This window comes from Atta cephalotes (assembly GCF_000143395.1).
Source record: "Atta cephalotes unplaced genomic scaffold scaffold00024, whole genome shotgun sequence".
Lineage (NCBI taxonomy): Eukaryota > Metazoa > Arthropoda > Insecta > Hymenoptera > Formicidae > Atta > Atta cephalotes.
Genome location: NW_012130088.1, coordinates 258123 through 273638, shown reverse-complemented (window position 1 = coordinate 273638; position 15516 = coordinate 258123). Strand labels below are relative to the sequence as shown.

General features: G+C 31.9%; 1 protein-coding gene across 1 annotated transcript in view; it reads left to right on the top strand.

Annotated features, from left to right (window-relative positions):
* The window catches only part of LOC105620137 (fasciclin-3), a 33413-nt gene that overhangs the window by 6533 nt on the left and 11364 nt on the right, over positions 1-15516 (top strand). The window contains exons 6-8 of the mRNA XM_012201644.1: positions 449-590; positions 1539-1589; positions 2788-2901. Coding sequence (XP_012057034.1) covers positions 449-590; positions 1539-1589; positions 2788-2901 — 307 coding nt within the window. The remainder of the gene's footprint in view (positions 1-448; positions 591-1538; positions 1590-2787; positions 2902-15516) is intronic.

Here is a 15516-nt window from a genome sequence, read left to right as displayed (position 1 = left end):
ATTATATATATATATATATATATATATATATATATATATATGTCACAGTTAAAGTAACTTAACTTTAGTAAATATATACATTGACGACAGCAGACTACAGTAAATGTATACAGTAAATGTATATACTGAATCAACTTTGATTGTGATATATAAAGAATTTATATATCCTTTTTTTTCTTTGTCTCTCCCTGTAACAAGCGCTATAATTATCAATTTACCTTTTTTTAATATATGGATTACAAAGATTGTGCAAAAACTCGTAGATTAATGGTGAAAGCTCCCGAATAATTTATAGTGGACGTACCTTCATGTTCGCGCGCGGCGACACTTTAAAGGGCTTAATTAAAGGGTGTAATTAATGAACGATGGCGCGTGTAAAATTAAGAGCGCGGCGGAACAGTATCTGATTGATGTACATGTGTCCGTAACACGAAGCAACATTTTACAGGGGAATGGAGCATGGAGTGTAATTCTGATGATCGACAGTGTTCAGAAATCCGACACGGAAAAGGAGTATATGTTGATGGCGACCAACAATGAGGGATCGAATGAATATCGTATCGTTTTGTCGACATCCTCAGAACCGGCGGGTAAGTTATTCGACAAATCCGATTTACGTAAGTTCTTTTCCATTGAAAGCGTCACACTGTGCACCTAGAAATACGAATCTTGTATACATATCGAAAATAATCAGCGCACCATGAAAATATCATGACTGGCAGCACAAGAATGTATGACATTTCTAATAATTTAATTAATCGATCAATAGAAGAAAATAATTTTATCTCTTATAAAACTCTTATAAAATATTTTTAATTATTCGGCAATCAGAGAGAGATTGTTTTAAATATGAAATTTTTTCTACAAAAATATCTTTATATTTGGAACAATCTCTATAGAAAATGTATTAAAAATGTATTAAAAATGTATTAAAAATTTTTCCGTCTTATCATAAAAATTTATAAGATTAATTCTGCTAAATTATATAATCAATTAAATTTCTTTAAAGGAATATACTTAAAAAATTTTTTGTGAGATCTAACTCTCTGTTGTTTATTTATATTTTTAAAATAGAACCCGTCAAGAGTCTTTTAAATAATCTTATCTTGATTTTTGGAAACATTAAACTCACTTGACATAATTACGAGATATTTTTGAAATATGTGTCTCGTTCAAATTGAATTATTATATTTACGGATCTCAATATATAATAGCGAACAGATGATAAGTAATATGCGAGCAATTAAGAAAACACCACACGCTTTGTTCACATATTTTTTTTTTGATTGCCTGAATCAACTGGTATTCACACTTGGCTGTCCACTGATCACCTACTACTACATCACGATCATAATCATGCCACCGCGATCATAATCTTGCACGTAAAATTGCGGCTATCGATCGTCGTAATTGCCACGAGATGATCACCCATCGATCATCATACATACATACATACACACGTGCCTTTGAAAATATGTTCCATTTTATGTTTATGTGCGTGTCTAACCATATCGATCCTTCACCGCATGCTCACGCAGGACCGCTCAGTAACCTCTATGGTAAGCTCTCCGAACACATGCACGCACTAGGTAATGTCATTTTTTCAAATTACTATACGTAAGTAGTCTGTGTAGTCACGTAAATGCGCACGGCGTTCCGTGTACGGTGGACTTTGACCAGGTGAAGATCGGGGATGATCACGCCGGGAAATTAATAACCGTTATTTGGCTAAGGGTGTAATATACGTCGATCATGAGAGATACACATTGACATTGATCGAGCGACGAATAATTTACTAATTTCAATGCACGTCCGCGAGTCTTGATTTTCATCAACGTGGTTTCATCAATCGGATCGAATCGAATCGCACGAAACGCTGTGTGGTGAAATATGAGTATATGTCGCATTACAATAGTTACTTACTTTAACACAAAATTATGCAAGATGTTTTATGACTTGATTTATTGACTTTTAATAACAAATTGTTTGTCAAATTTAGTATTTTTCTTAGCAAAAGTATCGAAAACGATTAATATTTTTATAAGTTTCTAATTTAATATCTATAAAAATTTCGCGGAAAAATATAATTTACTTATGTTAATTAAAAATGCGATTTTGTTGAAAATATTGGAAAAAATTATTGATATTTTGGATAAATAAATAATATTGATGAAAAATATATTAGATTAGCCAATTAAAATTGTAAAGAGATTTTATATAATGGTATAATTATTGCTAAATATTTTATAAATATTTGCGTAAAATATCATCAATATATATTATATAGGTACCTATACATATTAGTACCTTGGAAATGAAAATATTGAAGAACTTTAAGAAAAGAAGATTAAAAAAATAAAAGAAAATTAAAAAAATATTTATTTATATTGAATTGTAAAAAATAGTTTGTTATAAATGAATATAATCTTAATTATTTATTCTTTTATTCAATTATTGTCATTGAAAAAAATCTCAAAATAAAAATTTTTTTTAAATACTAAATAAAAAAAGTATTTATAAAGCTCTATAAATAATTTCTAAAATATTTGTCAGCATTTTACTACTTACGTATAGTTTGGTTTATCATAGACATTATTGCAAATAAAAGTTATTAGTTTTAACACTTCAAAATTTCGATCTCAAATATTTCATATGCGACATTCTCATTCTTTTAATTTCGTACCAGAAGATTCCATCATTGCTTTCCAAGGCATTGATATAACATCAAATGTCACATAAGTACAAAGAATTACGATAACAAGAGGCATTTTTTTCTGCGATTTGCAGGCGTTGATTTGGACGCTGGATCCATCATTGGTATCGTCGTGGGCGTTCTGGTGCTTTTACTCATTATTTTCCTCGTAATCTTTGCACGCGCGACTGGCCGCTGGTGTTTTGCAGGTGAGCAATTTAAAAATGTAGATATTCGATAAAGAAAAACCCTATTTAGATTATATATGCTACATATTATATATGTATATATATATGTCAGTCTTACTATTTTTCTTTCGTACTCCCTAACGATTTGGTTGCGCGGGAACGGTCGGGGAACGCAAATACTGTAGAGCCGGAAATATCGTAAAATTTGAGTAAGACACGTCGTTTGCGCAAGACGAGAAACTTCTTGGAATAAACGCGAGCTCATTAAAGTTATCGAGATTGTATACAGCAAATTATACTGAAAAATGAAAGTCGGGAAGAAGATGAATCGCACAACTGAGAAAAAATTAATTTTTTTGATAAAAAGTAAAAATATGTAGTTTATATTTCTTTTTCATCTCTCCTGTTTTCAGAATTTTGATTAAATTCATAAATTTTCATAATCATTTAAAAGTAACTCCAAATATATAGAAATCCAAATATATAGAAATCAATAGAATAAATTTAACATTAGACGAAAAAAAACTCATTGCACTGAATAGATTTTGCTGAAATATTAAAAAATTTAGCTATTATAGATACAAATCGGAAAATAATTTTGTTGGACCATCAAAATAATTATGTAAAAGATTCAAATAAGGGGCAATGCTATAAAAAGCATTTTAACATTCTAATAATCTTGATTCTACATTGTTTTGATAGTCTATCAAAACTATTTTCAGATCTACATCTAACTAAATTTTTTAAATATTTCTGCGCAAAATGATTCTTTTTGTGTCAATACATCAAGATATATTATAATACAGGAAGAGAGAAAATGTCAAATAAGTAGAGAATAAGCCATTAAAGTTATCATTGTAATTTACCATTTGCATTCATTCATGACATTTATGACTTTAATGTTAATTTTATTTAAACAAGTTGACTGCGCTATGACATCTATTCGATATATAGTAAACGAAAATAGAAATCTTTGTCTTCATTTGCTTCACGAATGTACCTAATTCGAGGAAATTTCTAAAGCTTCACGATATCCATTAATAGATACAATATAAATAATGAAAGTAAATTTCCTCGATATTCGAAAATATCTAGAGAAAATATGATTGGTATAATATGAAATGATATGAAAATAAAATAATATTGCTCGACGTAAAAGTTGAAATGCGATGAAACAACTTATGTATCACTCGTCACTTTCTTGTTGTGATTGTTGTTGTCGCTGTTGTTGTTACTTTATTATCACATAGTTCAACTATTGTTTTCGTTAACGTTGCGCTACGATCGCGTGGATTGCAATGTCTGCAGTATGTGATTAGCCTAAACGCGAAGTAATTATCACGACGGTATTACAGTATGCGCGTGCAGTAGAAACGTATATACTGGGTTTAATTAGTACGCTCTGAAGCAATTGTAACGCTATTCACTGTATATTTATATATATATATATATATATATATATATATATATATAAAAGTACGTATATCTAATATATAATAAGAGTATTATTTTTATATCTGAACGTATACAAATATCTTATGTGTTGTGCCGCTACGCCGATATAGGACAGCATGCGAGTCGGGCCAAGTAAAGAATACGGAGATACGCCAACGATTACCTTGCGATTCCGTACTCTAGGCATGACACTGTCCAGGGGTAAGTCACCTCAGACAGGTCAAAACAACCTTCTTTCCCCTGACAACCTACCCTGCCCCCCCCCCACCATTTCTTTAAAACAATGCTCGTTCTCGTTCATCATCGACCCGTCCGCTCGCTCGTCACCCCTTTTTCTTCGCGATCATTTTTATCAGCCTCCTGACACCCTCTCTCGTTCTCTCCGCGCCATCACTTTCAGCGCCGGCTTATCGACGACCGCGGTCCTGTCTACTTTGAGTGGTAGACCCTCCCCTTCAAATTTAATACACTTTTCGCTTCTGCTCTTCTCATGCTTCTCATCTTGCAAGACCTTCCTGACGTGTTCTCAAATTTTTACGCCGCACTATCATTTTTATTTGTGACACGTGTCGATACCGAACCGTTTTATCAATTTATAGCTTGCGTTTTATATCGCCGATAAATATCGTTTCCTCCGATTAATCGATCGTGCTTCCGCCGCATTCTCGCTTTCGTTGGCCAAGTTCGAGGCTGTAACGCGCACGATTTTTGCCCGTTTCTTCTCTTCTCCGCGTTGTTTTATGGCTACTTTTGGCATGGAATCGCAAACTACTATCTTGCCTGTATTTATGAAGAGGAGACTTAGAAGGACTTGCGCAAAATATGATACCCAGTAAGCCAGGGAAAAAAAGGAATATTTTTCACGAAGCATGAAAGACATTTTCGTAATGGACAAAGATTAAAGTCACTTTAGCGCGCTTGGCAATTTTAAGAATTCACTTCTTTAACAAGAAATGTTCTATATTTTCTCTCACAATATTGCGTAGCCTAATTTATGGCCCATAATCGAAATAATATCAATGTATCACACGTATCGAGGATTCCGGTAGAAACCGCGGAGTTTAACGGCGAAACTTTTATGGCCAACACTATTTCGGGCAATTAAAAAAACGCCCGAACGTTAAAAAAATCGTTCTCCCGATATTTCACCCCTACGTTTAATTATTCCATGGGAATGTTTTTAAATATTCCGATAAGCCCTGGTCTGCAGAGTAAATTTGACATTTGAATTCACGATCTGACAGTCGTTCCATTTTCCATTGCGTGTGCTAAACGAAGCGGTAAACACAAAGCATAGGATCAATTGAAACGCGCATGATCAAAGTTAGAAATAATAGTTTATTTAATCTGAATTTTGTATTAATTATATAATTATAAGTAAATTATACATTTTTTTACGTATGTTTATTGCACTGACTTTCAATTGCTTTTATTAATATATTGTTTTTATCTCTTAATACCTACATTGTTTTTATTTTAGTTACTTTATTTAATCTTTTTTAATATGAAGAAAATATTTACTAATTAATTTTTATGTTATTTCTAAAGCAGTTGAAGTATATGTATAAAATTAAAATACTTATATATATTTTTAGATACCTTTTTATTTTTATTAAATTATATTTCTATTTTTTTTGTACAGTACCGCCCAGCAATCTTTGGCTATGACTTCCGTCATCGATATCAAATCGATAGCTATTATTCCTTATCCGAATCGCATTTGATACACGGTTACGTCATCGAATTTCATCTGCATGTCAACAGAATCTGCTCTGTAGTTATTTAACGATAATTTAAGCATACTTATTGCAACGTGTTCACAATTATCTTGTATGTCTCTCATGCGAGTCTTATAGTCTGTTTTACACTACGTGATTTAATTTGTTAGCATGTCATTTGTAATATCGTCACGGTATCAGCTTAATCGTTCTTCGCTTACATTGCAAAAGTATTGTATTATGAAATTAGTAATAATAAATACATATTATTATTTATTTCTGCACATATGGATACCGCTGCAAAATCTGTGGCAAGAATTACGATACAAAGCTGCGATACCGTTAGAAAATCAAGTGGTGCGAACACACTGTAAGCCATTGAACGAGAACACATAGCATTTTCTTTTCTTTTCTTTCTCACAACAAGCAACGATAAGCAATCGGCAAAGGCAAGTGTGATGAAATTGTTCCCGAGCAGAAACGACCGATCCGTCCAATACCAATTATCTTCCGCGTGCTTTCTGATATTGTTCGTCTTCGTTTTAGCGTCTTTTTCGGTTACAATTAGAATTATTTTTCCTTCTTTCACCCCTTCAGATTCTGATCGTACAAGCATGTTTGTCACCTCAGAAATCCTTCACTGTTTATTTATATCTCCCTCGTGCGCAGATTGCGTGTGTATCCTTTGCTATATTTACCAATTAGCGTCGAGAAATGTGACGACGTGCTTTTAATTACTCGAATTTATCTTGCTTGGATCGAGATTTATATGTTAGTGGGATTGATTATGCCTGTGAATGTTACAATACATATTTTTGACAATCATTAATTCGTATTCTTTATATATATTTATGTAACGCACGAGCGATGCAAATTGAATGTCTTATCTCAGTAGCTATAGATAACATAATTAGATACAGTAATGCCTTTTTACATCGGGCATCATAACATTTACACTGAACACATTTGAAATGCATTATGAGTAATGCGGCACGATTTGCATTAGGAACTTACATTAATCGCGTAATGAATATTAGAGACTTCCAAATTAAATACCATAACTTCATAGAAAAATACAAAAGAACACATAATGTTTTTTTATCGAGTTTACAATTTTTTTTCATTCAGTTAGAATAATCAATTTAAAATTTCGATTTGCGTGAATTGAATGAACGTTAAAGAGTAATGTTTCGAGCTTTCCATCTTGCAGTCTCGCGAGTAATTAAGATATTTTATGGCGAGATATAAATTATATTTCGCAAAAACAAAATATTCGCTCAGCTGCGAGGTGTACAAGAAGATATCGCGTGACAGATAGACACCTGGTAATATTGATTCGTTGATAAGATAAACGGCATTCGATAGTCGATGCGAACGGTAATATCGCATTCGCAAAGCGTTCACAAAGAAAAACGGTGAAAAAACCGGGAGAAAAAGAGAGAAAGAATAGAATACCCACACACGCACATTTGCCTTGACCGATCGTGGCGTTGCTTGTTGCAGCGAGGCGTCGCGGCGACGAGGAGACTGCGGGTGACGTCGGCGCCGGAAGCGAGGCGCACATCACACCCGGCGATGAGGACGAGGATCAGGAGGACCCGCGTATCATCGACGAGAAGGTGCCGCAAGGTGGCCAAGAGAATCCAATACACACGAGCACCGAATACGTGAACGGCCGTACGGACGTCAAAGACACCAAGAAGGATGAGAAGACGGACACGCCCGTCTAAGAGAGAGATTTAAAGAAAGAAAAAAAAGACAAGAGAAGGGACGCATTCCTCTCGCCTCGTTTCTTCTGTCTCTCTCTTTCTCTCTCTCTCTCTCTCTCTCTCTCTCTCTCTTTACTTTCCTTCGTACGCAGGAAAACCGAGCTGTCGCACTTTATCGCGTCAGACTGTAGTAACGATCCAAGTTTCCTTTGGTGATTTCCGTTTTTGCGTGCGGACACTTTCGTTAAGCGTTTGCAATCGGAAGTTGACTCGCTGTAGAGCGATACGCTACTTATTTCTCATTCCCATTCTCACAGGACGAATAAGATAGAATAATTTTAACCCTCTCATTCTCCGCGGTAGCCAGAAGAGCAACCGTGTTAAGAGATTACGTGTAAGAATATATAAACTAAAGAGTTATATGTAAAATTTCCGTAAAACGACTTTGTCGTATAATTGACTTGTTTGAATGTGATTCTCTGAAATGCCTAGGGTAATTGTATAACACGATGGACTAGAAAGACTTAAAAGATTATATAAGAAAAGAAAAGAGATTATATTATATTATATGAAATTAAAAGAAATATATATATATATAAGACATATAATCTATTGTATCACTGTATCAATGCATATAAATATAAAAGTGGTTTTAAAATGTAAAAGTAATTTGAAAATGAGAGGGTTAAAATATTGCCTATCTTGACAATGCTAAACGTTGTTAATATTTAATATATTTATTTTAACAGTGATAAAGGAAAACAATATTTGAATTATAGGAAATTTTTTTGTAACATAAAAATGACAAATATTAAACTTTTCATATGATAAATTTCTTCTTAAAAATTTCACTATTTAATTTCTTAGAAGTTTTAATGAAAAAGCTAAGTTATTATTTTTTTAAACTTTTTTACTTATAATTCTGATAAATTTTCTATTGTCGATAAATTTCATCCTGTGAATGCCCTTGCAATATATGAATGATGTCATTTTCTTAATTATATCGTACTTTAGATACAAAAGAACGATCGTGAAAATATCTGACGAAATAGCTCTCGTAAACTTGTACGCACATTAAATCGACAGCAAAAATCGTTGTCAAAACTTTCAACTAGGAAACGAATTATGTTTTAATTATGCGTCGCCTTCTCATTTTTTCTAATGGCAGCCGGTTAGACCTTTATAGTACGACCGTAAGTGTTCGCGTCGAGGAAGCTTGGTTCTCGATCCGTCGATATATTTGGCTATGACGTTCCGAATCTCCCCTCAATCGCTAGTATAATAAGAACAAAATTGCTCGGCAAATCGATTCCGTTTCTTTTATTTTATGCGTGTTAACAGGATCTCAAAATGGTGCATACACGCATAATTTTAGATTCATTCACTGGGATATTTGTTAAGATTTCGAGAACTGAGTTGACTATTATACTCTGATCTAACCGTATTAATTATGTAATTTTATATAAAATATTTAAAAACTAGAATCTCTTTTGTAAGAAAGGAGTGGATATAATGTAAATTTTTTAAATTTTTCTTTTTTTTTTACGAATGAGTGTCAAGATCAGAAAATTTTCATTGCGATTTGCTCGCCACTGGACGCATGTGATTTTTCATGCTGAACTTAGCGATGATTATGAAATAGCTATGACAAATTTCGCGCGGGGACGCGCCTCCCCGAATCACGATAGGCATCCTCACGATAACTGGAACAAATCAAATTACGCAGCCGAGCGAACTTTTTATAAACAATACACTATTAAAAACACACAGACATATATACACGCATACACATTAATTGTTATACACGACGAGACATTACGCACACACATAGATATTTGCACGCTTACTAAATCATTGACAAGAGCTTTGTTTTTATAAAATGTGTTTTACTTTTGCCTCATTAATCGCCAATTGCAGCTTTGAATTTTGAATCAGTTTTTAGGAATTGAAAATGAAGTATTAGTTAAATTAAATGAAGTTAATAATTAAGTTAAAATTTTTTTAATCACAGTAAAGCTTAAAATTAAAAAATTAAAGGCTGAAGTTTAAAAGTAAATACCAAAATAAATTTATCAATTAAAAAAATATTTAATTTTAATTAAACTCCATTTAATTTAAAAAATCATTTTCAAATCCTAGGAATTGTCAATTCAAAATTTATAATAATACCGGATAATCTGGTATTTAAATCTGTTTCCAATTTTTTTTGTCTTGAAAATCTGCTATTGACGTTTAATCTGATGAAGGTTAAAAAAACTTTAAAATTGATCACACTTTTTATAGAAAACTTTAAAAATTTCTTTGCTTTTTTTAAAAAGCGATATTATACATGCAGGAAACAATACGTGTGTGCGTATTTTTATCGCTTAAGGCAAAAGAACACATTCCTTAAAATATTTCCCTTGAATTCTCGAAATGTTTTCGTGAATCTTTGTGGAAAACGTGCATAATACTGTGATCCCACATCTTTTGATTCTCTACGAAACGCAACATCGCGTTTTCGGTTGATTTTCAAAAATGCTCTCGATGAAAGAGATTTTTTTTCTATCTTAACATTTTTATTATATGCCCTCTGCTCTTAATATTATGAAATTTTTACCACATTAGAAACGAATTTTAAGATTTTAAGATACTTTTGTAAATGCGACGAAAGCAAATATAAACGAATAGTAAAAGCGATGTTCGCGAAATTTTGAGATCGAAGATGCAATTGTATCTTTATATTATTAGGCACTATTATTATCCAGTCTTTTGTACTGTAACATTTTTACAAATATTATAACATTCCTGATATATTTTACTGTGTGCTTTACTTAAATGCATTTTATCGGAGAGAGATCTTTTTATAAATTACATATATACATAGAGTACAATAAGATTATTGCGCAAATATACAGAATGTTGCGTAAGTTCTTAAACAGGAGTATAATGTTACATGTTACTTATTTGTCTAATGCTAATGAATTTGTGTAGACAGAAGTTTATTGATTTGTCAAAAAAACATAATAAAATAATTATTTCAAAATATATTTATTTCAAATTTTAATTTCTGTTGAACATTTTGAATTTTTGCGATCTTGCGTTCAGTTTTATGTTCCTGTCTTCCTGACTTATGCAACTTACGAAACATCCTATATATAGTTATAGCGATTAAACGTTTAATGACGTTTCGATTATTACGCAATCTTATAAGATATGAATTTCACTTAGAAAGAATCTCATTTATGAAACGAATTATATGTAATAATTATTGCGTTTTATAAAAAGTGCGATTTTATATGCGGCGTTTAATAAATACAAGAAATACATTCGAATCCGACCGTGGATCATACGATTGACGAACATAATCGAGCCAATAAGATTTATATTCTTATGATATATGATAAAACAATTATATCCCTCCATACGTCACTAGACAGTATTATATATCAACCGGTAATCTCCGTTTGACGTAACATTTTCAGTCTGCGTATTTTCTACAATACATGTACATGGCTACTATTTGTAAGAGCGGCACTTGTGGTTATTACAGATAACTACGAAATTTTTATATAAAAAAGACGTATCTTTTAATTTCAGTAAATTAAAACCTTTTTTTTTTCAACAACACACGCAACCTATTTCACTTATTGGATAGCAAATATAATTAATGAGCTGTTCGTACAAGTTGAATCATATCTAGAGGAAATGATATGAGTTTATAAGTACAATTGTGATAATCAAATTTTTGGAACTTGTCATATAAAAAATTTGTGCGAAAGGTATTTCATATTAAATATATTGAATCTTCGAATATATTACCAGCAGCGCGGTATTAAATATATTTTCTATCCAATAATATACACATGTTACGGAATTATTGAGAGGTTTGCATCGAGCTTTTGAAGCGAAAAAGTTTAAAAAATTGAATGATATTTATAATGATATTATTATTATGTAATTTAATTATTTTAAAGAAACCCTGATAGAGATTAAAATGTAAATGAAAAATATTTTATTTTTCTGGCAACATTTGATTTTAATTTAATATAATTTCATTTTTAATAAAAGTAAAAAATGAAATTAGTTAAAAATGAAATTAAGATATTTAATGTTAATCCTTTGGAGTTGGTAGTTGGATGTTCAACATTAATAACTGTAAAATCCTCATTTTAATTAAATTTGTGTTAATTTAAAAAAGCACTAATTAATTTCAAGAAATCAAAATGACATAACTTGTATAAACAATAATTATAAAAGTAAAGATATTAAGTGAAGATATTTTAATATAAATATTTTAATATAAATATTTTAATATAAATAATTCAAATTTACAGAAATTTGTAACATTAAGAAAATTGAATTATTTGACATAGAAATTTTAACATAGAAATTTATAATTGAGTGAATACAATAAACTCAAATATTTCTTAATCCATCGTCAATTTCAAAGAGTTAAGGAATAATGAATTTTCATTATTTTATTCTTATTTATATAAGGAAACGCTCTTATTTCGATGCAAACCTGACAGAGACATTCTATACGCATTTACTGGAAATATTTTTTACGGCGCATCAATGACACTACGAGAAGAAGTTCCTCCTCATTCGAGGTGAGCGTCGTAAATTATCTTATTATTTCCTTCGACAATAAGTGTTGTTTATACTTTTGTACAGGTGACTTTTCCTTAGCTAATCATCAAATGCAATTGTGCAAATTTAAATGAAATACCGATACATATTTACACACACTTACATGTATGCATACACATACACACACAATATACAACGTAGGTCTCGTCGGCATCGCGTGAAAGAAAAAAATCGAATAAGAACCAAAGGACGGATTTTCTCATGTTCCATTCATCAATCATACATTTCCGAATTCTGCACGCTCCTCCACCGTTTCTTTCCGGATGCATTCGTGTTTTCACTTACAAGAAAAGGGCCGTGCTAAGACCGATGGGATTATCGAGGTTCTTGTCAGGGATACGATATGATTATTAAGAATATGGTAAAGAATTGATCGCATCCCGAAGCGCATGTTTCGGGCGAATTTTGAAGGAGAACTCCGATGCAAACTCGTCGGTCGCAACGGTTGAATCTCTTTACTGCGTGTTGTACATACTCTAAATATATATAAATATAAATAAATAAATAAAGATATATATAAATATAAATATATATTATAAATATAACGGTATGAGATCGCGAATAAAAAACGGTATTATACATATATTCTGTGTCGGAGGCATTTGGCTTGCAACTCGTGAATGTCGATCGAGTGAATGACACACTTATCTACGCTTGCACTCCAATTGCCGAGTCGACCTGTCGTTATCCGTGAAACTTTTTCAGGGTGAAAGATATTATCGAAGAGCAGAAAATGTGAGATTTACTTAACGGGAGTTGATAGAACTTTTTTGAAAAGGGACGAGAGAGGACGACGCGCGCGGTGAAGGCGAAACGGGATTAACGGAATAAATTCGTCAGTATTTTGTAGCTGGAACGACCGACGTCAATTCTATGTGTCGCTTTCTATATTCAAAAGTACGAGCTTTTTCTTATATCCGCATAGTAAAATGAAAAAAATGTTATGCGCATTTGGCATTTATTCCTCCGCCTCTCTCGCCTGCACTATTCAACCCTAAGCTCGTCCTTTTTATTCTTCTACGTTTCTATTTCTTGGTACTAAATATGGCAAAAATTTCTTCCATTATTTCCATTCATCCCTTTACTTTCCAGCGGTGTGAAAGCTTGAAAGTTGAAGAAGACACCCATGTACAGCATAGTTTACAGAAGTTTGCAATAATATTGCTACAAGGTTTGCAATGTTACTGCAATATTGCTGGATTTGTGCTACGGGAAAGTGTATAAAGAAGAAGAATAACGTCGGTTGTTGCACTTGCGAGTTACTGACAGAACGCGGCTCCATTCGCGACGCTGAGCACGTTCGCGCCGTCACATAGAGGATGTCTCGCGTCAGTTTTCATCCCGAATATATCGATTTGTTAGTATATATAATATATAATATATAGTATAAATATATATGTGTATAATTTATGCATTATATATGTATAATCACGGTAATATATATTATGTATACTAATGTCAGTATGTTAATGTATGTAATAGAGCCTAAAAAGGGGAAAGGGGAAAATCGTGCGTTTACCTAAAAGACATGGAAGGACAAAAATAAACGGATGTCGTTCTGTATATTCTCATGCATCGCGACGATCTTGTTGTAGCAAGTGCGAACAAGAGCAGCACGCTAGGGCGGCCCGAATTTTTTATATACATAATAAGATTAATATATGTGGTCACATCCGCAAGAGATTTTTAAACATTTTACAATATTCCATAATAAAAAAAAAAGGAGACCTCACCGTTTCAAAAAAGAAACTATACAAGGAGAGAAACTGATTGAAAACGAATAATAATTCAATTTTCCGTCTTAGGCTAGGTGTATACACGAAATCCTCACTGTTGAAAAATAAAACGTGCAAACAAATGGCTTTCGAGATTCTTTCACGGATTTATCGGAAACTTTTTAATTTTAATTAAAAGTCGTTTTTAACACATAAACTCTCAAGCAATAACAATGAATAATTGAAGGTAAAAAATTATTAACTTGAAAAAATTATTGAGAGAATATCTCTTCAATTGGGTAAACACAAAGACTCCCATAAAAATCTTAAAATTGGTTCTAAAGCTTCGAATTTGTTGAAGTCGGGAATTGAAAGCCTTCTATTAATTTATTTTTACTGTAAAACTTAATCTATCAAGACAGGAATAATTAATTCTTTTGACCAATTTCAATTTTATGTGCAAGTTTTTCATTTCTATCAGTTTGAATCAAACTGATGAAACTATTACAATATTTAAAATCACCAAAAAAAAGTGTTTTACACTCAAAGTGTTAACACTCACGAGATTAAATAAACTCGAACAGATTCCGGAAGTATAGCATGAACAATATCGAAGATCACTGCCAAAAACTGATAAATAGAATTTTTTGTCAAATTTACAAAATGCCATAAGAGAAAATATTGCGTGCAACTTTCACTTTAATCTATAAGTTACGAACTAACATATTCCTATTTGATAAGAACGGTAACTTAATTAAATCGCAAGATACCCATCCGCTTTTATAATTATTGGTGTTTACAAAGTGCATGACACGTGACAAGTATCGTCGTAGATTGCGATCCATTCCGATTTATTGAACTGTTTATTGTATTTATTTCGATCGAGAAATTGCTAAACATGATTTCGTCAGTGTGTAGTATGAAAAAGAGAAAGAAGACGAAAATTATTTATACGCAAACTCACTTGCGTACAAATCTATAAGTTTTAATACGTTTTATTGATATTAATACATTTATTGCGTAACTCTTATAATTAATTAATTGTAATGTAATAATACTTTTAATGTGTACAACTTAAATTTCGATGATCATGCTTTGAAGACATATACATATATACGTGTATATATATTTACAGATGTAACGCGTATATACACATTTTTGTTCAATACGTGTTTTCTTTGTTCTATGACTAGAGATTGAATGAACATTTGTAAAATTCATAATATTATCGGAAAGATGACATATGTTATTAAGGAGCATGATCGTTGGCCATACAATGGGGTATATATACTATATATATTATATTATATAGATATATTTATGTTAAAATGTAAGTCTAGAGTAAGATGATGAACGCGATGGCGGCGCCGATTCGCGCCGGATCGCGAAATATATTATAAATACCTG